The sequence below is a fragment of the Sturnus vulgaris genome, chromosome 3, assembly GCF_052056855.1.
Source record: "Sturnus vulgaris isolate bStuVul1 chromosome 3, bStuVul1.hap1, whole genome shotgun sequence".
NCBI classification, from domain to species: Eukaryota; Metazoa; Chordata; class Aves; order Passeriformes; family Sturnidae; genus Sturnus; species Sturnus vulgaris.
This window is the reverse complement of record NC_142245.1, coordinates 109,863,530-109,886,335: the sequence shown is the minus strand read 5'-3', so window position 1 is coordinate 109,886,335 and position 22,806 is coordinate 109,863,530. Positions and strand designations below refer to the sequence as shown.

Below are 22,806 nucleotides of genomic sequence, written 5' to 3'. Positions count from 1 at the left end.
AGACACCTCGCTGCCTCTTCCCAGGCCCCTGGCAGCCTTGTGCTTCCTGCTGCTCTCTCAGGTGCTTTGCATTTCTGGAGTTAATGTGATTTTTATTTGTTGTTTTGTGAGGTATAAAAGGCTTTGGGTGCAACTCCCTGGGATGCTGATGGGCATGACAAGAGTGTCCAGAGATAACGTGGTGTATTGCACACTGGGAAGGGAGTGTTTTATAAGTAGTCTCAAGCCCCACGCTTCACAGTATAAGCCAGTATCCATTTGTTAATAGTTACAGTCAGCCTTTTAATCTGTTTACCAGATTATTATTTGTTATTTGATTATTGTTTATTATTCCTCACACTTGGCTTTTAAGCCGTCAGACCTGGTTGCTGCCAGACGCAAGACAGAGAGTTATTGGGACCTCAGATCTTAGCCACAGTGGTGGTTCCTCTGTTTTTATGTTCAGGGACTTTCATATGACTTTAAAGTAAAATCTTTGTTTGATACATTAAGGCCTCACAGTAGTTTGTGGCAAAACTTAGCTTTTAGTTTTGGATGGTATTACCTGGTGTTTTATGCAGAAAAAGAAAAGCTTTTCCAACAGCATTTAAGCTTCACTTGCTTCTTTCTCTTCAATATTTCTTTTAAATAAAATAAGCTATAGTTTTCAGTAGTATGGCCTATTTCTATATGATTGTAATTCCTCTTTATTGTTTTAGAGAAACATTGTACAGTTCACTGGACCACATAATGCTCTCCCTGTATATCCAGAACTCCTCATTCTTTCCACTGAATTAATATCACCTGCAACCTGCAATTATTAGTTTCAGCCAAGATCATTTATGGAAAAGACATTTCAGGAAGGCCATATGACAAAATGTATTATAAATTTCAGGAGACAGAATAAATTACCCTGAATAATATAAAAACTCGTATCTGACCATGTAAATTGGTAGTAAGTGCAAGGGGAGAGACTTTGTAACTTAAGATATTTTTTCAAGTTCTGGCTCAGCCATGCAATATTTCTGAATCTCTTCTTGTTATAAATTTATTTACAGCATCAGAATTACCAACCAGGGAAAAGGAGGTTATTTTATTAATACTTTTGTGGACATTTTCCCTCTGTGTGTATATTTTCTTCCTAGGAACTTAGCATTCCTGTTTAACTTTATTTTTGCTTTGAGAAGCCACAGAGCACTAACACTGTAGGTATTCCTGGTGTTTTCAAATCAGAAGCTGTCTGCTCCATGACATTTATTTAATCAGATGTTGGAGCACTGCACAACCACTGAAGCATGAAAGGGAGACTATCAGGTAGCTGGAACATAAGGAGAAATTAAATACTTTGATATCTTCTGTTCACCCATCCTGGAATTTGAGGGAGGTATCAGCACTAACCACATGTGACTCTTGCAAGCACTATGAAAATTTACATGCCTGCAAGGAAATACAGCTTTGTTTTATATTGCACATGAGGAGTTTGAATTCCAGCCATAAAATGCTCCATTGTAGAGCGTGTTGGGTGTAGAGCTTTGCCTGCTGGTGCCCCGAGTGCCACTCCTGGGATGGGTGGATGCATGGATCTCTCCCTGGCTCGAAGTCTGAGGACCTCAGGGGTCAGGGTGATGGGTGCAACCAGAGCAGAACTGAATCTGGGTGATAAGGCTGCTAATACTAAGTTTCTAGCTTTCCATTTTAAACACTTTCCCGTGCACAATTTACAGATACAAGCCTTGCCTCCTGTTCTCTCGCTGCTCCCTGCTTGCTAAGAACAAAGTTGTCCTTCAGAAAGCATTAAAGCGTGCACTCAACATAAGGATGTTGAGCGTTTCTGAAGAAATGCAACAATGAAGAAGCTCTGAGAAACGGAGACAACACATGATGTTTCTGTGTTTGATGTGGCACTTTGTTCTGTGCACAGCGAGTACCAGACTCCACCACAGAGCTTCTTCACGAGCGTGGCAGCATGCAGAGCTGGGAGGGGAGCACACACCTCCAAAGTTGGCTTCACCAGTGGTGATTGTCTCCCTGTTTTTACAGGTGGTGGCCTTGGGAGAAGTGCCCGATGGCACGGTGGTGACTGTCATGGCTGGAAACGATGAGAACTACTCTGCAGAGCTGCGAAATGCTTCTGCCGTGATGAAGAACCAGGTGGCCAGATTTAATGACTTACGATTTGTGGGCAGAAGTGGAAGAGGTAGGCCACTGCCTTTTATGTGTTTGTAATGACATGAAAAAGATGCCTAGATGTCAAACTTACTTCACAATGAAATATTGATTAACCCGTAAATCCATTGTTCATAGAATCACAGAAAAGTTTGGTTTGTAAGAAACCTTAAAGCTCATGTCATTTAAACCCCTTGCCATAAGCAGGGACACCTCCCACTAGACCACATTGTTCAAATTGTCAGGTTTGGGGTTTTTTTGAGTGATGTGCACATATTTTATTGTCAAACTTCAGCATCTGCACAAAGCAAATTAGGAGTCTCTGTAGCTTTTTATCAGACAGAGGTGTTGAAAAACAATTTAGGGAGTACCTGCTTCCCTGTTTGAATCACACAGGAAGGGTGGAAGGCAAAGGGAATATCTGTGATCCAGGTTATGCAGAGTCAGGGGAGTGTATTTCAGGCCATGGCAGTGAGAGGTGGAGAATTCCCTTTAGCAGTAGAGCTGCTTCTGAAGTTGTAGAAAACCTGTAATTAGGGGGATTTTGCATATCACATGTTCTATAGGTTGTATTCTTTAGGGACTTAAATCTTTCAAGGCTTAACAGCTGTTGGTAGAAAGCTTTCTAGTGGCTTCTCTGCCCTTTAGACCAAACTGTTGATAACCTGTGAAAATCACCCCCACTTTTCTTTTTAGTAAGCTAGTTGACTTTTTATGAATTCCTGGTAACCTTGGGCATGAACTAAATTTAACCTTTACTTTAATGTCAGGGTAACTTTCAATTTTTTTCCATTCTTTTTTTTTTTAAGATGTAGAGTCCTGTCATTGTCTTCCAGCTCTTTAGAAGTTTCCTATAATCTGAAAACTGCACTGCACTTAGAGAAAGCTTTTGTAATCATTGCAAATTTGCAAGAATTCCTCTTTAAGGGTCACACAGCAGCTTTCAAACTTCAGGTAACGATTGAAAGAATAGCTCAAAGGAAGCTGGCACTGCAGTTCTTGTTGCAGGAGTCTTCAGAGTGGTGTTGTATCAGTCATCAGTCAGATCTGGCCTACGTATTTTTTTCCTTTATGTAGTTGGAGTAATTATTCTTTTTTTTCTAAATCAACCCTGCACGGGGTAAAACAAAGCAAAAGAAGTAGAGTAATTGTGCTGGGAAATTAACAATAAGGCATATTTTATAGTAATATTCTTTAGAAAGCAATTGCAGTTCATCTGCAAGGAAAGAGTTTTTGTCCGAAAAAAAATTAAACATATGACAGAGTCCCAGATAGTCCAGATCAGTCAGCACATTTTTACAAGTACTTTGTGAAAGTGAGTCCATAAGCATGACTTACAGTGACTATTCTTTATTTTAATTACCTAACCAAAAATTATCTTTATCATTTTAGAATTTAAAAAGTATTAATAAGAGAGAATAACTTGAAAGAAATAATTATTTTATCAACAGCAATACAACATAAATATAGAGTTTATTCCCCCCTTGAAAAGGTGTTGCCTGTCTCTTCCATTTGTCTTCTTTTCTTTAAGTAATCAGTTTGCTTTGTTATTCTGCTGATGGATTAGGTTTGAAAGTTCTCTGGCTCCATCACTACTACTGCCTTACAGTAGAAGTTCAGTAGTGTATCAGGCTTTTAGTAGTGCTGAAAAAGGACTGAAATGTGATGCACTACCTCTGATCTTAGGATTTAATTTCAAACCTATGATATATACTTTTTATTAAAGCGTAGGAAATGAAATAGACAGCCTAAAGCCTCAGAAGATACACATACAGACACAAACACAGAGCTCCTAAAATTTGGTTCCAGTAGTTTAATTTATATTTTTATCTAGCAGACTTGGAATAGCCTTTTTCTCTGATCAATCTGGGTAGAATCTATGGAAAAGTGATAGTATACTTTTCAAACCCTCAACATATTTATTTAAGAGACTTCAAAGAAAAACAAAGGGTGTGCACTGTTTTACTATATTGGCTTTCTGAGTTTTGGCTAGTTTCCCAAATAGCAATTTTTATATTTAAAAAAAAAAAAAAAAGTTTTTTAAAAAAAAGGGAAGAAAAAAGACAGACTTAACTGCTTGCAGACTTTTCACGCATGGAAGATGAAGAAAGCTTCTTTTGATGAAGTGTAATTATGTCCAAACAGAGCTGACCCCCTCCCCCTATATTTCTTATGATCTTAACGGAAGAAAGTAGGGCTTTTCCTTTGAAGCAGCCGGGACTCGGTGGAGGATCTGAAATGCTGCATTCTCCTGCCAGAGGCAGGATGGAGAAATTGGTCCAGACTTGTCTCCCAGACTTAGAACAGAGAGGGGGGGAGAGAGAGAGAGAGAAGGCGAGAAGGGGAAAGAGTTATCATTAATGATAGATTTTTAGAATTATGCTTAAAATAGCAGGAAAATAAATCAGTAGTTGCAAACAGAAGTGAGAAAGCTCCTTACCTAGACAAATATCAGTAAATACAAGTCCTGAAGTAGAACAGGAAAAAAATAAACTAATAAAGAAATCATTTTTCAGTGGCAAGAAACTAATCCACACCTGTTCCTGACTTGAGATTCACATCTTTCTAAGCAGCTCGTGCTTTTGATCTCTGTATCTCTAAATTTGATTGTGAAGTCTGAATCATCAACTTACCACTTCACCTCCTCTCCCACGTTTTTCCTTGCTTCCCATGGCTCAATGGAGAAACCCGATTTTTATACATATTCATTTTGTTTGCTTGACAGAAGCTTCACGTTTCTGTTTGCATAATTTCCCTTAAACACCTTTTTTGGATTCATAAGAGTAAGTGCCCGGAGTGTTTGATGCGAATGCAGCAGTTGTTTGTATGTGGTTTTCGGGCGGTAGCTCACTTTTACAAGCCCGATCCACAGCTCAGAGAAGAAAGAATTCCTGTCTTCAATAAGCAAAGGATCATAACCTTAATTTTGTTGTGTCCCGATACTTTAATCACATTAGCATCTAACTGAAAAAATATGCAACACGCACACACAGGCTGCCGAGTCTCTTTTCAAGCTCCTTTCTGGGGTTTGCCTTGTGCTTCAGCATATGTCCATCTCGTCCTCCTCTGTGTCAGCTCTGCTCACATGTGTGAATAACAAAGAATGCACAGTTTAGACACACTGAAGCAATAGTGCCAGATGACTGCTTGGCTGGGGAATTTAATAAAAGAGAGCTACAATTAGTCTGTAGCCTCTGAAAGTGGATAGTTGAAATGACTAAGGGCAATAAAGAAAGGTGATAAAAAGTGCATTAAAGGATTTTGCAGCTGAGGAGGGATAGCTGTGAAATAGCTGTGGAAGGCATCAGCATCACTGAAACAGGGAACCTTAAAAATTTATTTCATTCTTAATCCTGTAATATGTAAATCATCTCTTGAAAGCTCTGGAGTGCCCTGGCAGGGCCGTGCAGCTCCCCACAATGAAGGGCTCTGTGGTTTATGGAGTGTGAGGGGGCTTCGTCAGTGTTACTTCATCCACACTTTGGTTTGTAAAATACCAGTTAGGGAACAAAACCAGTTTCCCTCTTAAATTAGCTACTTGCCTCCTCAGCTCAGGTTTTCTGAGAGGTGACAGTTCAGAAATTCTCACTGTCGAGGTCCAAATGCAGCTCTTTTTATTAAGGAATGCATTTTTTTCTGGCCACTTCATCCTGTTGAGATATATTTAGGGTAGAAAATATTGCTGTGCTTTTCTACAGAATGATTTTGCAGGTTCTTACGGATAGTATATTTTATTGAGTTAATTTTTTTGTCATATTAGACATTTATAGGGATTTGGTATATAAAGAACAATAGCATAGAAGGCCAAATTATTCGTTCAAAGGTGTATGGAAAAGTCCTTTAGTATCTTTGTTACCAGTAATATTCTACTGATCATCTAGGGGTTACTTTGATCTGAATGTCATCAGCATAGAATCTTTTAGTAAGAACTTTTTGACATGGTAAGCTGGTGCCAAAGGAAGCCTTAAACCTGAGCCTGGAGACCTATACAGATTTGTGCAGTGGCTGAATTCCTCTTTGGAGAGGGATAAAGGGCACGGACGTTTCCCAGCCCTAAACAAGCAGTGTGAGCACTGTAGGGCTGCTGCTGTGTGTGTGAGCACTGCCCATGCCCTGTGCTGGTAGGGCTCACAATTCACCTCTGGGACATCAGGACTGGACAAAGACTGGACATCCTAAATACACCTAACTCTGCTTCTGGGATGACTGAGGAAATAATCATTTTTCCCAGTGAAAATGGGAAACGCCATCTTCAGCCATGCCCCTGGGACAGGATTCAGCATCCTGAGATTTTTGCATGCTTAAACTGACAGAGGGCAGGTTTAGATTGGATATTGGGAAGAAATAGTGAGGATAGTGACTCACTGGCACGGGTTGCCCAGGGGAGCTGTGGATGCTCCATCTCTGAAGCTGTTTAAGGCCAGGTTGGATGGGGCTTGGAGAAACTTGTCTAGTGGAAGGTGTCCCTGTCCATGGCAGGAGGGTTGGAACAATATGATTTTTAAGGTCCCTTCCAACCCAAACCATTCTATAATTCTATTTGCCAGGGTCCTGACCTTCCCTCTAACCTGCATCTCCCAGAGAGCTGGGCACAGCTGGAGCACAGCTTCACCTGGAAAATCATTTTACTCTAAATGACAGTTATATTTCCTTTAAAAAAAATCCATGTCACATTCTAGTTCATGAAAATTATAGCCAAGACAGTTTGAAGTTGCACTCCTGATAATAAATGATGCATGTCTCAGGCAGGTTTGGGGGATATACGACTTGGACCAGAAAGAAAGACCAATTACTGGATTTGACAGCCAAAGCTCTGTTCTGTATTATGCCTTATATATAAGCTGTTCTATATTAGGCCTGAAAAAACTGCATTAAGTTTGTGCTGTTACATATCATTTAAGATTTGTGCCTTGATTGAATGCCTTCAGAGTTCAGCAAGAGGAAAAGCCCTAGCAGCAAAAATGCACAAATACACCCAGGGAGGAGGTGGGGTGGGGGGGGGGGGGAGGGAAAAGAGCTTTAAGTGTCTGGTAAAGTAGCAGCTTAAATGAGCATGAAGGCCAAAGATTGCTGACTGTTTTATTGAGTCACTGTTGTACGCCCACCTTTTCCTGTCTTGAAACAGTTTTCAGTTTTGACTATCTGACATGAGTAACCGTTGCATATCTAACAGATTACAACTGTCAGTGAGTCTCCCAAACGGGGGCCAGCGCCTGTGAGAATGTGTGCTCAGATGCAGGCAGCTCCCTTTATTTATTTCTTTTACCGTTTTCATTCAGCTGAAGGCTGTGGATGTCTTGTGCAATCTCTGCCTGAATTCAAGCTTTGAAAAGTGAAAAAAAAAAAACCAAACCAAAAAAAAACCCCAACAATGCAGACTGACGATAGCAAAGTACGTGCACACAGACATTTCTCACCCTCACGGGGAAGTTGGGGGCTTTCTTGGTATTTCATAGATGGAATATGTGTAGGGAAAAAAGGAGTGTTCCATAATGATATCATCATATTACCCCTGGCACATGAAGGACAGAGACACTGACTCCCTGTTAAAACATCTCCCAGGAGGAAAATATATTCTTTCCTCATCTTATTGTAGTAAAGTCAAACAAATGAAATGATAAAACTGTGTGAAGTAAATAACATGTGGTCACATTCTGCTCTCTGTCACACAGCTGCGAAACTGGAGTAAATTTTTAAATAATCTGACTTGCTTTGGATTTACACCACTTTCAATGCAGCAAAGAATTTGGCTTGTCCTCAGCAGTGAATCACTTTTGTTCTGTCATTGTATGATGACCCATTATTAAATAAGAAACATTTAGATTGTCAACACATGGACGTATTCTTGACATAGAGTAAAACTGAAGGGGAAGAAAACTCCTATGGTCAGTTATGTTTTTAATTTTCACGATTGTGGTAACGACAGGGAATAATTTTAAACTGATTCTTTACTGAACATGCATGTGACTGTTTTCATGTTGTAATCACTCATTCCTTGTTGTTTTTTCCCTTTGTAGGGAAGAGCTTTACTTTGACAATAACTGTCTTGACAAATCCCCCCCAAGTCGCTACATACCACAGAGCTATAAAGGTTACAGTGGATGGGCCAAGAGAGCCAAGAAGTGAGTATTATATTCTTCTTTTTGCTCTTCTGCCTGCTTAATTTTGTTTAACAGAAACCTGTAAATGAAATATGTATATCTTTGTCAAACATTGGTTTTTGCTCAGCAAAATATGTGAGTGCATGCTTAATTTGGAGTCTATTGGACCACACACATACTTGCATTAAACACTCACTTAAGTGCTTGGCTGAATTTGGGCAATCCTAAACCTGATTCTCATTCACATCAAGGTCTTGATACATTATCTGCCAGTGTAAATGAGAACTAAACCCAGTGTATTTATATATAATCTGATTTAGACGCAGTAGATACAATCCTGCAACATGCTGCATTCCCTGAACTCCTATAAGCTTCCAACTGAAGACATTTAGAACAAAACAGGAGCCTGATCTTTCAGGATCAGTCCTAGAATAGAGAGGAAACATATAATATAGTGCCTTTTTGTTTGCCCTTAAATTCTTTTGCCATCAGATAATTAATGCACCTGGTTAATCTCATCATACCTGAAGTTGGTTTTCAGCTATGGACTCATCGTAGACCCCCAGGGGCCAAGGAAAGATAAAAAAAGCAGTATATCAACAGCATAGTCTTTGTTTCTTATTTGTGCACAAAAAATATATCTTTTTTAAACGTAGTCCAGCCGATTTTCACCCAATATGTTTATCTCATAGCCATGCAAGCTCGCTAAGAACCTATTTGCCATGATTTATCTATTTTGCAATGGCTGTACTTTTATGACAATTGTGTTTTGTCATGTTCTAGCAGTTTTATGGGTAGCACTTATTTTTAGATACAGTCAAGTCTGGTTAATCCATCAGGATTTATCTGGCTGTCTCTCTGTCTAGCACATTTAGCTGGTAACCAGTCTCACATCATATGGGTATCACTGATGAGCCAGTTCTGGAGTTTTTTCTTAATCTAACTATAAATGACTCTAAATTGATTGGATTAGCCAGGTATAGCGTTATTTAAATTACACGTAGAGATTAAGAATTATTTGATGAATAACCACATTAAAAGAATCTCTATAATGGAAGCATCTCAAATAATTATTTTGCCTTTGATCTGCACATACAAACGCAACCTTCAAGGAGCTTTCATGGTGTTTTGTTTAAAATACCACAAAGACAGAAGTAGAAAGATGTAGACAGAATTCATGCAGTTAAGTATTTCTCGTGCCAACACACGCTGCAGAGTCACCTCCTCTTACACCGAGGTGGGAACTGAAATGCTCCCTGTAAGAACTCTCTGGGCTGGAGAATTTCACTTTGAAGAACAGCTAAGACAAAGCAAATAGCTCTGGGATGCATTTCATTAGGTGCATACTTGTGGTGCTACCTGCTCACAGCTGAGGTGTCCTGATGTCACAGCAGGGGGATTTTTGTTCTGTCTTCTCTCTGTAGGTCAGTTCCCATTTTTAATTTTCACTTGCAGCTGGTGCTCCATGTAACTTATTTGGAGGACACTGGGGAAGCTGCATTCATGTAGTAAAAATCAGGGAATAAGTTATATATCGTTTAGCCATTCCCATCTGGAGGCTGCTTCCATATACTGATACATCTGCAAAAGTGGAAATCTCCTGGCAGAGGACACAACTGTGGTGAAAGAGCAGAGAGGTTTGAAAATGATGTGTGGAGAGCAGTGTGTATTACCCTGCACAGCACAGAAAGGGACCCTGCTGGCATGGGGATGTTTTGGTGATCAGTGGATTGAAAGTGAGTCTGTGTTCATAGAATTTAACAATTCTATGTTATTCCTATAACTATTCTCCTAGTTCTTCTGGAATTTTTTACATTAGACCTAAAAGGCCTCTGTATGTGATACCTGTCTGCTGGTGTCTTTGAATAGCTGAGCCTAGAAATTCTCAGTTGACTGAGTTCTTATGGCCTACATGGAGTTATTATGTCCTTCTTCATCTTTTCTTTTCTTTCTTTCTCCCCTCTCTCTCTCCCTTTTTTTTTTCTTTATAAGAAAGTAAAATTTGAGCTTGAATGTGCATTTGTATTTTAATGTTTTGATGGAATAATGCAATCTTGTACTTTCACGTCATTCTGATACATCTCTGAAATGACTCATTATTAAACTTGAATTTGTAGGGAAAGAGTAGTTCCAGTGAGCTCTGGGAGTTTCACTGAAATTTTGCTTCTTTCTTGGAGACCCTGCACTTGCGTAGATACATTAGTTTGGTAGCAATCGTTCGATGAATGGATCTGGCATTTATGTTGCATAAGGAAAATTGCGTGGTTGGGGGCAATAAGGAATTCAAGGAGCCGCTCTGATAGCAAATGTGTTTGCCTTTAAAAATTATGTATCGGCAAATAGTGCCCCTCTCTGCCAGGATCTGTATTTCACTTCAACATTTCAAGCATGTTATCCTAGTTTTCCTCTCTCTGGCAGTTCAACCAGAGCTGTCACATCACAAACAACTTTTTTCTTAATACACACATCTGGCGTTGGCAGTTGGAGCAACTTCATAAGAGCACATGATCATCATTCATTACAAGATTAAAAAGTACCCCATGGCATCATTGATGTTTTTTAACTTTGATCTTTTGCAGTTGTGATTCATCTCAGTTATAAAACTTCCCTTTAAAGGAACACAACCAATGACTTACTAGAACCTTCATTCTAAGGAGTGTAAACATAAAATTATGCACATCTTTACAAAATGTCATTTACTTTGTTGCCAGCTTATCATTTTAAGACATGACATCATGCTTTAGATCGTGAATTTGTAAAGCTTGTTTATAGGCAAGGCACTCTGACCTTCTGCTGGCAAGTTGACTCGAGCAGACGAAAGCTGCCAGGTTCGCAGCAGCAGCAGGAGCAGCAGCAAAGCCATGACAGACATCACAGACATTTAGAGCCCGACTTCAGGAGTGCTGAACAGTCGTGGCATGCAGGGACTCCAGTTGGTGTTTTGGATGCTCAGCACTTCAGAAAGTCGGGTTCTTAAATGTAAGTGCCATTTAGTCGTATTAAACGCCTGCTTGTAGAAGCTTGCTGCCTTGCCTCTCTGTTATTATTTGAAAATATTTTAATATAGACAGTGATGTCAGGTTGTTCTGTTAGGAAAACTTGCCCATTTCTATACGAGGCAAGGTCTTCTGATGATTTTTTTCCTCAGAAAAGATTTATTTAATTTTACCTAACCTCTTCCATTCTATCTAGATTACTGTCTAGGGACATCTACTGTGTTGCAAAGTTTCCGTGCCGGATTGAGACAGTGCTTTGCACTCTGAGTGATGCAGTCTAGAGACAGGGTTGTATAAGATCTTTGGGAATCATTAGGAAATCCTGGAGATATTTTTTCTCTCCTCCTCTCCAGGATAAAACCTCTTCCATACGCACATCTTAGCCAGCAGAGCTGCCTTCCAGCTGGGAGGGCTGAAAGAAGTTTTCCGGAGAAGTTTTCATGAGGTCATAACTGACCAACAGATAGGCAGAGATTACTGTAAAGGAAGTCAAAGGAGAAAAAACAGAGAGCAAAGAAACCACCCAGATCTTTACCTAAGCCCCCCTTTAATGCCTTTGCCTTACCTCGTTACAACTACAGAAATAGTGATTTGCCCTTCCATAGTGGTACCTTTAGAATAGGAGGCACATCCTCCTGTCCAGCCGCTTTTGGGACAAACCCAGTCATGGGAGAATCATGAGGCAGGAGGGAAGAAAAGTCTATATATTTTTATATTTTGCCAGACTTCCAAAGACTTTAGTTTCTCTCTAATCAAAGGTAGGCTCCCAAGTCACCGACCCCAACTTTCTTGATGGGTGTGAGTGGAAAAGCAGCTCTGAGCTTTGAGCAGAAGCGTTTCAGGGGAGAAAAGTGCTCTGCTTCATTCAGCTCCCGAGCGTTTCTCTGCTGCCGCAGCTTGCAAGGTGCACACGTGATGAAAGGTATGAGCAAACATCGCATCGCCTTTTTGTCTGTGCACGCTGCGGAGGCAGCCAGAGCCAGCCAGGGCTTCAGCTCAGCCCCCACATTAACTGTTTGCCCGACCCGGCTTATAAAACGCAGAGAAGTGATTGAGATTTTTGAGATTCCTTGACTTAAAACCATAACAGTTTTTAGGAAGTTCTCCCTCTTTTCTTTCAAAGGCGGACAGGGTGGAGGGATAAGTCTGAGGCGAGTGGAATGTGCTTTGGAGTAGAACAGCTTTAAATCTTTCAGTTTGTCTTTCTTTTTTTAATTTTTCTTTTTTTTCTTTCTATTTTTTCTTTCTTTTCTTTTCTTTGCCTTCTTTTTTTCTCTTTTTCTTATTTTTCTTTTTTTTTCTTTTCTTTTTTTTTTTTTTCTTTTTTTTTGTTGACTGCCTGTCAGGAGCTGGGCTGGTGGCCAAGCAGGAAATGACACATCGAGAGGCATTTGTGTTGTGCAACATTTTGTGGAACTGATGCAAGGATACATTGTCTGTTTACGCATTCCTCTGCTAACAGCCTGCATGGCAGTAATTTTATTCAGGGACACATGGCATGCTACAGCAAGGAGCTAGAGCCTTAACATCTCTTTATGCAGAATTATCACAACAGTTAAAACACTCAGTGTGTCCCCCGTTTCCAATAGTCTCTGGCCTGCCTTCAAAAACCGCTCTACCAGCCCCCCTTCCTTCCCAAGAATATATTTGTTTGACTGTAGGGTTTTTTTTGCACTGTGGTAAATTGGGGCAGTGCAGAGAGAGAGAGAGAAGAAAGAGAGAGAGTTTGCAGAATAAGAGGAAATTTAACAGGCAGGTCCCTACTTCATGCATCGCCCTCAGACTGAGTGGAGCAGTTCAGCTTTTTTGGGCGATGCTTTGCCGACGCTGAAGGCGTCGGTTTGCATCTGCATGTGGTTTGGCACGGGGAGGTTTTTAATTAAAGTCAATGCTAAATACCCCGAGATGTGATGAGCGAGTCTTGGGGTTTCATCCAAACCGAAGCTAGAAAATCTGTGGCTCTCTCTGGTGTCTTTCAGAGTGACAGATCTCTGCTGAGGTTGGCTGGGTAGGTCTGGGTTTATCCCAGTGGCTGTGGGAGCAGAGGAAGGCAGAGTGGGCGGTCTGGGGTTCAAAAGTTGTTCTAAATGACTTTGTAGAGCTTAATGTATACACTCTAATGGTCCTTTGTAAGAAACGAGGAAAAATGTGATTGTACAGCCCAAGAAATTTTCAGCAGGGCCATGGTTTGGAGAGGTTTAGGTTCTTTTCTGTGACCATCATTAGTGCATTTGAGTGTGAGCACAGTCCACTTACTTGCTGGGACATGACGTCTTTGTCACCAGGTCCCCAGTAAGGAGTTGCAGTGTTTCTGTTTCCAGTGGTAAAACACCAGGTCCTTACTGCAGTGTAAAAGGCAAGACAGAGTTTCACTCACCATCATTTGCTACCGGTTTATTTTTTGCAACTGTGTAATTTCACAAAACTATTCTAGTTGGGGACTGGCGGTCCTGAGCGTTCCCGGAGGTTGTAAGAGGCTGGTGTGATGATTCAAGTGTTCCCCACCAAAGGTGACAGACATTGCATATGCCAGTGGTTTAGGTTTACTTTTGAGATGAGTGTGCAACCCACAGAGCAGGGCTCCTTACAGTTACCTCTACCAGTAGTGAGGCACAGGGACAGGTTTCCCAGAGAAGCTGTGGCTGCCCCATCCCTGGAAGTGTCCAAGTGGCCAGTTCGGATGGGGCTTGGAGCAACCTGGGATAGTGGAAAGTCTCTCTGCCCATGGCAGGGGCATTTGAACCAGATGATTTTTAAGGTCGTTCCCAACACAAATTATTCTATGATTCTATGATTCCATGATTCCAGGATTCTAAGATTCCAGGATTCTCTGATTCTATGATTCCATGATTCTATGATGCATGGTGCTGTGACAAGGTGACCTGGGACTGTTAAGGTGGTGGCTGCATCCCAAGGACCAGCTGGTTCTTATTTCTTCCACTGTGGCTAGAGAGGGGCTCGTGCATAAAATCTCATTGTCTGAGAAGCAGTCTGTGAGACAAAATAATTTCTGGTGACTGCGACTTGTTTTCTGCTGGTGTAGTGTATAGAGTGAGTCAAAAGCAAAACCTGCTTAGTTCACTCATGGCTTAAATTCATGCACTGTAAGAACTCAGAGCTGCTGAAACTCTGAGTTCTGAAATCTCAGTAATCTATGTGACAGCACTTGGACTCTCTCCATAGGAGGACACTGCTTCCCAGAGAGGTGACAGAGTGACCATGTCCACTGTTATGGTGACAAGATTATGTAAAACAAATGCACAAGTCTGAGCATAAAACTATTCTGTAAGATGTCCTCACCAACAGCAATTTAGTCTTGGTTTGCATTTGTCAACAGAACAAATTGTTTCCATCCCATTGTAGAGAGAACACTTGCTTCCAAGCAAATCTATTCCTAGTACATTTGGCATGTAATTTGGCCATCACAGTGATTTTTTCATATTGCAGCTCTTGCTGTTTGTATTCAAAGTGTCCCTCCAAGCTACGAATAAAAACATGGCCCCTGTATGTAGTTGTGTTGCTTAGTTGTACGATAAGAGAGTTTTGCCCTGAATAGCTTGTAATCTCCATTTAATATACAGATGGGGAGAAGGGGTTATAACCAAACAAATGAAGTAACAGTGGAAGTGAGTTCATTCTGTACCTCTACAGGGCATGAGTAGGAGGAGAGGAAAAGGGGTGACCATTTCAGAGTCACAGAGCCAGGTTGGGAAAGACCTCTGAGATCATCAAGTCCAGCCTATAAGCAACCAGCTCCATGTCAGACAGACCACGGAACTGAGTACCACATCCAGTCTTTCCTTAAACACCTCCAAGGACAGTGACTTTTTATCACTTTGTGACTCTACTCCATGTTGGTACTGTGGAGGAAGATGGTATTAAAAAGAGCATTAGAGTAGCTTCCCACAGACCATTTTGTTTTCTCTCAAGAGAACTGTTGGACACTGTCACTTTTGAAATGCATTTAGCTTGTAGCTACTAATATCAGCATTTTTTCCTCACTCTTCAGTTTATCACCTCTTATACAACTTCTATATACTTCACTTTCCAAATTGGTTTGGGAAATAAGGAACAGGATGAGTATATTTGGGAGACACTGCATCAGAATAGTGTAAGTGAAGTACTCACGTAGCATTTTCTTACTGTCCATTCCAAATTTCTGTTTAAAATTTATTTTTATTCTCCATATGAACTTCATTCTCCACTGAAACATGGTCATCCCAGACGTGAAACACAGATGCTGATTTAACCAGACAAGGAATGCAGAAGAGGAAATGAGGATGAATATCATACTTAATTGAAACTTCAGGGGAAGAAACTGAGTAATGATCTCATGCTGCAGTATGTTTGGGACACCAGAATCCTTGCTCAGATAAAGAGCTGGGTTACTTAGTGTCTGTATCTGTTCAGATCCCCTGTTATAAATCTCATCCACAGTAGACCAGCTTACTCAGCACAACAGTGGCTCACTGTGTGCTGAGGGTGGCTTTCAGCTCTCCAAAAATCAGATGTGTAGGGTAGGTTTCCTCTGAAGTGAATGAAGAGACACAGCCCCTTGCAGAGTGATTCATATGCTAATGCTTGTCTTAGAGAGCAATGAAGTGCCTTTTGGACTCTCATCCCTTTCCATTGATACTAAATGGAGGCTTGATGACTAGCCTAGACTAGACACCCTGGTTTGGAGATGGTGGAATCAGATGAGATTAGCAGATATTATAGTCCCAAAGTGTACTAAGCCTGCTGTGTAGCTCAGAGAGCCGAGTTAGCTGTAAGGCAGGTAGCCCAGGGCGCAGTCACAGGGAGCAGCAGCTCAACATTGGATTAATCCAGTGTTCACTCACCTTCTTGTGAGGGGGCTTTGTCTGGTGTTGAACGGTGAGCAGTCCCTGCTGCTTTTCTGACAGCATAAGGAATTGTTTAAAGCTGGCTTTGAAGTGTGTCTACAACTGCCATAATGAGTGCAGCGTATACATACCTTGGAAATGATGCTATCTACTAAGGCATCATTATCACCTCCTGCAGGATTTCAGTAGTCAGGTTCTGCTCAGGCCCCACTCAGCTTGGGTTGTGTGAACTGCTGAGATTAAAACTCGTGTTATTTAGCTGTAGGCAGAGTAAGGTTCTCACACTGCAGTTGCAGCTACATAGGAAACATTACAAAGGTGACAATTCACTTCACAGGTATTGCCTAAAGGTGAAAAATATTGGGGAACACATTTGAAGATTTTCCTAACACTGGGAAGTACTCCACGATTCCAATGTTTCTTCTTCACGACAGAACATATTAATTGTTCCTCCCTTATCCCAACTTAACATGCTGCCCATTCTCCTGTGGTTCTGAGATGTAATCTTTCCCACAGCGTGGGAAGACAAACCCTTTCACCTGATTATTGCCAGCATAAATGTTTAATGCTTCCATCCCTCTTCAAACTCTCTCACTGTATTTTGTGAACTTTACTCCCACTTCATAATGCCCTGCTTCTTTAGTAGCCCTGCTCATTTAAATTCAGGGTGCCAAAGGAGGTATTAATCAGGGTGCTTACAAGTGCAGAATCTGCTTCCTGCCTGTCTGTAATCCATGTGAGTAATGCCAATTAGTTGTCTGCTTCCTTAAATCCTCATTCCTGCATTCCTGCAGCAGTAGACATGGTCTTCAGTGTCAGTGGAGTCAGAGGCAGTTGGTGGTGTTTTATTTCATTGCTCTTAGAGCTCAACAGGAAAATCATCACCTCTGAAGCACCACAGAAGTGTGCTGGGGAAGAAATTGATGAGTCCAGCTCTTACATTTTTACTTTAATTTGCTAGACACAGGGATCTAACTAATTTTATTCCAGAGTATCACTTCAGATGTCATGAGACAAGTAGACAATTGTTTTTCAGTTTCAGCAGTTTCACATTGGTGCAGCTTTTTCTTGGAAAGAAGCAGGCACATGCTTCTTTCACATGCTTCACATGCAGTCATCATTGCAGTCACAGGTCTGCTTTTGTTTCTATATATGAAATCCCAGATTAGATTTGCAAAGAAGCCTGATTTTAAATGATTGCATTAGAACGGATAAGAAAGACAGAGATTACTCATTGAAAAGGGGTGGTGTTCATTGTCATTTTTGGTATTTTGAAAATTCAGACCTGTGTTTCTCAGCAGTATGGAAGTTGAAAAGGACTAAAGACCTGGAAATACAATGCAGGGTTGCTGTGTGATACAAACCACAGGTTTGTATCACACATAGACTACTTCTTGGGGGTTTTTGCATATGTACATATGTAATCAAGGATCCAGATTCAGATTCTTATAAAACAATGTGCTTCAATTAATTCAGTTACCTAGTGAACTTATAAAGCACTGTAGACATGTGAAGTTTAATAGAGTTGGTTCCACATTTCTAGGATACCAATTAAATCAAGAATAATTTAATTTAATAATTTAGTATTTAATTCCTTGAATCTCTTATCACCATAGACTCTAGATTGGTGGAACAGATTTTTTCTGTCACACTGGACACATTTTGGCTTTGATGATCTGCACTATGGGCCCCCTCCCACTTTTGTCCTTTTTTAATGTCTTTGAACAATAGTTTGTAAAACCAGCACTGCAGTAAAATCATCACCTCTGTAGACAGAAGTGTTGACTACAGAAGAGGGCTCAGCAATAGAGCTGTGAATGTAAATAATTCAGTGTTTCAGTTCATCAGCTAAGCAGTCCAAATAAAAATCCTTTTTGTAAAGGGACATATGGATAACATTTTCAGAGATGCTGGCTGGATTGACTCAATGTAGCTGCCTTAAAGTTTGATGTGGTGTCTCAATGACTCACCTCCTGTCCACTGAGCTGAAGGAAGAGTTGTATGTGTGAGTTAGAAGCTGGTTTGTCCCACCTTAACCCTCCCTAGGTGTCAGTGGAGGTGAGTGAGGGAGAGGGGACATGAAGCAGCCCAGACCAGTGGACTGGCACTGGGTGCTCTGCAGGTGCTTGAGCTGGGTTTAAGCAAACTGCCTGGCTAATCAGCAACTGCAGTAGCACACGGCTCTGAAGAACTTCTTCATACTCCTTTATATTGTTATTTTAAACCTTTATACAGGGAGCTTAATGTCTACTTTCTCAACGGCCACATTGAAGGGCAGCTCTCCAAAACACATTAGAATTCAGGGTGTTGGTGAACCCCTCCTTGTTAGACATAAGTAGCCACTGTGTGGTTTATAAATTTTATGTTTTCCCCTTCTGTGCCTGCTTGGTTAAAACTCTCAGGTATTCAGTGCAAAACTATCTGCCCTGCTTTAACACATCTTTCCCCATGGTGATGGTGCTCTCCTCTCCCAAAAGCTGTGTCCTCTGCAGCTCAGCAGCAGTCTGGCTCTTATACGTGATCCTCATCACCTTCACGGCAGAGTCAGACAGTTTAATTAGCCTTTATCTTCTGCTGTGCAAGAGTGAGCCCAGGGTATGTCTGTGAGTGCCCTGAAGAAAGCTCACACAGCAATATTCATTGCCCGCGGTGTGAACACAGCCATAAACTTCCCTGGGAATCAGGGCAGCAGCATTACACACCAAGGATACTCCAGCTCAGTATTTAGGCAGGGCCTGCTCTTTGCATCTGTGCAGATTTACTGATCTGTGTTATTAGTTTCACTCTTCTCCCTATTTGCTATTCCTGAAAGATAGCAGCAAAAGAGAAACCGATAGCAGTTGGCTTGTAGAGATAGTCTTTATTACAGGAGAGAGCAGGAAGGACTTGGTGCTTCCAAAATCCAGATAACAGTGACTATTCTTTAGTCCCAGCTCAAAGATGAAGTGTGTTTACATCCATGTGGGATGCAAAGTAAACACCTCGCTAACTGCATACATGCCATGCAAATTAAATAAGAGCTGTTTTTCTCTGGGGACTTGGTGTAAAAGTAGATTTAAGGTATGTGACAAAGGGGATACTTACACATCAGATAAATAATAACTTGTTGACATAAAACAAATAGATTTTTTTTTGTTAAAGAGCAGATACCTCTAGCTTTCCATATTACTTTATGCATATGCTGCAGACAAAATTTACAGTAGGAAAAGTCCACATCTGAGCACTCAGAACTGGGACATGCCAATGGGTATCAGTGTGGCTTTAATTCATGCCTGTTGTGTGTGAGACAGAAAAAGTCCTGCACCGTAGGAGCATGTGCTGGTTTATCCATAGGACAGCAACATCCTGTGGGATGGAATACACCCACTTACTCTTATTTTTCCCACAGACAATATGATCTAAGAACACCTTGTTGTAAGCAACTTAACTATAGTCACTACAAAAAATTGTGTGGCAGAAGCATAAATCTGGGTCAGCCACCAGCTACCTTTGCCAAACTGTAAACAAAGCTTTTAACTGATAAAATCTAAGGAATTTTTATTTGATGAAATTTTACTTTTCAAAGTTGCATAATTTTACCAAATCTGGATGGATTTCCATGGAGGTTCTGACAAAAAAGAGCCAATCTGCTGAGCCAAGTTTCAAAACTCCACTCCAAAATAGAGTGACAAAAAAAGCTACTTCAAGAAAAGATTGCCAAAAATATTTTTCGAGGTGCTAGGTTTTCCCTGAGCTAACTCATTTCCAGGAATGTCGGAGCATTTTGGTTGAAATTGAAGAAGCATGTTCCATACTCATGCAAGAAAAAATGGAATGCAAACAGTCAAAGTTCAGTAAAGTTGGGAGCAACTGAAAATTGGGTTTTGTAATGGGAAGTGTTGGGTAACAGGAGTGATAGGCTGTTCTACCAGCTCCAAATCTAACAAATTTAATCTAACGTGCGATTAATTTGAATTGAAAAATAACCCACAAGCTTCAGTGGAAATCCTGCATAGGAAATTAAGTTTGCAGCTGGCAGGGGCTCCTTGTGGGTAGCTCTGGAGTCAACAGGACAGGTTGGTGACAGGCAGGGGATGACTGAGGTGCCACCTCCAGCAGCCCTGGAGAGCAGGACGTGACTCCTGCCTGTGCACTGGGGACGTGCTGGAGGAGGCAACAACCTTTGTAGAAGATGGAACTGGGGCCACAGCAGCCAGCAGGGCCTCTGGAGGCGTTGTGGGTTAGAAGGCAGCATGGCCCCGGGCACCAGGGCTTGGCAGGGCTCTGCCTCCCCACCCTCAGCCTCTCCAGAGGGGTAATTTGGGGTGCTACTCTCCAGCTGAATTGGCACGGTCTGCACAGGCACTGCAGGCTGTAACACACACACACACAGGGTGTGAGCCCAGAGAGGTTTGGGCTGTATTTTGGGACTCTTCAACATGTCTGAGGTGCAGAGGCTCCTCTCTGCCAGCCCTCCTGCACCTCAGTGCCCCTTTGCCTCATTGTCAGAGCCAGTGAGGGCAGTGCTGCTGATGATAAGGAGTATTTTTAGGCAAAATACCCTCAAGTGTTTAGGAACCACAACCACAGGAAATAAGCATTGATAAAACCTCCCCAGACTGTACCCTGAAAGCTCCCTGGGCTGGCTTTGCACCCTGCCTGAGTCCCCTTCAGCTCAGGAGAGAGGCAGCCACAGCCTGTGCCAGGCACCATCCAAGCCTCATGGTGGGTACAATCCAGACCCAGTCTCATTGCTGAGCTGCAGCTGGAGTCACTAATTGTGGAAAGGGGGAAAAAGGCTCTTCAGCCTCCTAAGAATGTCCTGACAAGGGTGTAGAGCCCTGTAAAATCTGTGAAAAATGTTTGGTCCTTCTGCAAAATTGGGCTGGGGGAAGGTGACCCAGGGGCACCTTCTGGGGGGGGGGGTCAGGTACTCTAATGTCAGCCAGCAAAAAAGCATTTACTTATTGTTACCTTCTCCTCTTTTACATGACTCAGAGCTGCTGAAGAATCACAAGACCATTAAAATTGGAAAAGATCTCTGAGATCATAAAGTCCTATGGTTAACACAGCACTGCCAGGCCCACCCCCAAATACATCCTCAAGTGCCATATCCATATGTTTTTCAAATGCTTCCAGGAACAGTGATCTCACCACTTTCCTGGGCATCTTGTTCCAGTGCTTAACCCCAGGTGTTTGGTTCATTTAAAACCAGCAAGCAAAGTTTTAACAGGTTTGAAAGCTGTTCAGAACCCATTGGCGGTGTTGAAAGTTATACCTGAGATGTGCTTCTGCACAGAAATCTTTCCCTCCTTCTCTGCAAAACACACTCTCTATTTGAATCTGCCCCCCTGAAATCAGGCTGCAGGGACTGTTTTCTTTGTTGACTCCTTAACCATTCACTGGAATGAGACTCAGGGATGAATGATCTGCTGCCTGAGTTTTTATTAAGTTAAAACAAATTTTCTGTGGAGACAGATTTGAGTGCTGGGCAAGAGGAACTTCCACAGTTTTATTCCCCTCACTACTACAACTTCATTTAAGCTTTTCCCCATGTCTTTTACTCTCTTGGTGTTCCCATCTCTGGGAGCCAAGCAGCTTGAGAGCTGAAAGAGAAGTGTTGTCAGGAGGGTGATTAAAACAGGGATTGATGCAGCTGGGAGCCAGGGTTCAGTCACCTCCCTGGGCCCCTGCATTAGTGTTATGTCAGACACAGTAGCTTTACCCTGCGCCACGAGTTTATGCGTTTTTTATTGTCTAATGCTGCCAGAAAATGCTGACCCCGGAGTAACTGGGCTGTGCAAGCACTCAGTGGTGGAGGGCAGTGAGCTCTGAAAGCTGCTCACGTTGCCCCTTTAATTTGTCACTTATGGATCATATCTTTTTTACATTTACATTTTTTAATTAGTTCAGCTTGTCCTGATCTTTAGTTCCAGAATCCACGCTGAAAATTTCCCAACTTAAGGAGTGCTTAAAAAAATTCCAAAATCCCTCACTTAATTGACATTCAGTATGCAGGACAACTTACAGTCATGGGAAGGCTTCACATTTTTATAAGGATCCAAGTTTGGGGAGAGATTAGATTTTAGGGCTCATGTGCAGCATGCAACAATTGTGTCTACTTGCTAATCTCTTTAAAAAGGAAAGCGAAATTTGGCCCAAAATTAAAAAAAAAAAAATTGGCATAAAAGTCACACTGGTCAAAATAAAATTGTTCCTCCAACATAAATTCCATTAAATGTAAAGCCAGACTCAGCAAATGCTTGAGATCTCCCATATGGAGTGAAGAACAGTTTTACATTGGAGTACAATACACTGTTTTGGAGTGCATCTGAGACTGCTCCTGTTTTGGAAACCTGCTCAGGTCTTGTTGGAATGACGACTTACACTGCATGTAGCAAAAAGCAGCGTTAGCATATTTGGACCATCAGCATAAAGGCTCTTTGTTAGAATAAAGGTTTCTTTTTAAAAAGAACAAAACAATCCTAACCTTTGCCAGTTTTCTGTCCTTTAATCTCATGTCAGGAAATTTGGAAGACCAGCTCTCCATGGCCACATGAGTAAGGCAGGGATGTAGGAGGGTGGTTCAGTGGCTGACACATTTGGATGTGAGTCCTTTAGGTCTGTCATCTGTTTTCTCTGACGTCTTTGTGACGTTAGTGCATTTGAAAATCCTTCCAAACTTGCTGATATCAGAGGAAACTGGGTACCTCTTTCTCTTGGCTTCAGTTCTGTGTGAAA

At 41.5% G+C, this 22,806-nt stretch overlaps 1 protein-coding gene across 5 annotated transcripts in view; it reads left to right on the top strand.

Annotated features, from left to right (window-relative positions):
- RUNX2 (RUNX family transcription factor 2) overlaps positions 1–22,806 on the top strand; it is a 157,064-nt gene that overhangs the window by 5,331 nt on the left and 128,927 nt on the right. For all 5 annotated transcript variants that reach the window (XM_088162514.1, XM_088162515.1, XM_088162513.1 and 2 more), the window contains exons 2-3: positions 2,020–2,176; positions 8,163–8,267. In XM_088162514.1, the coding sequence (XP_088018640.1) occupies positions 2,020–2,176; positions 8,163–8,267 (262 nt within the window). The remainder of the gene's footprint in view (positions 1–2,019; positions 2,177–8,162; positions 8,268–22,806) is intronic.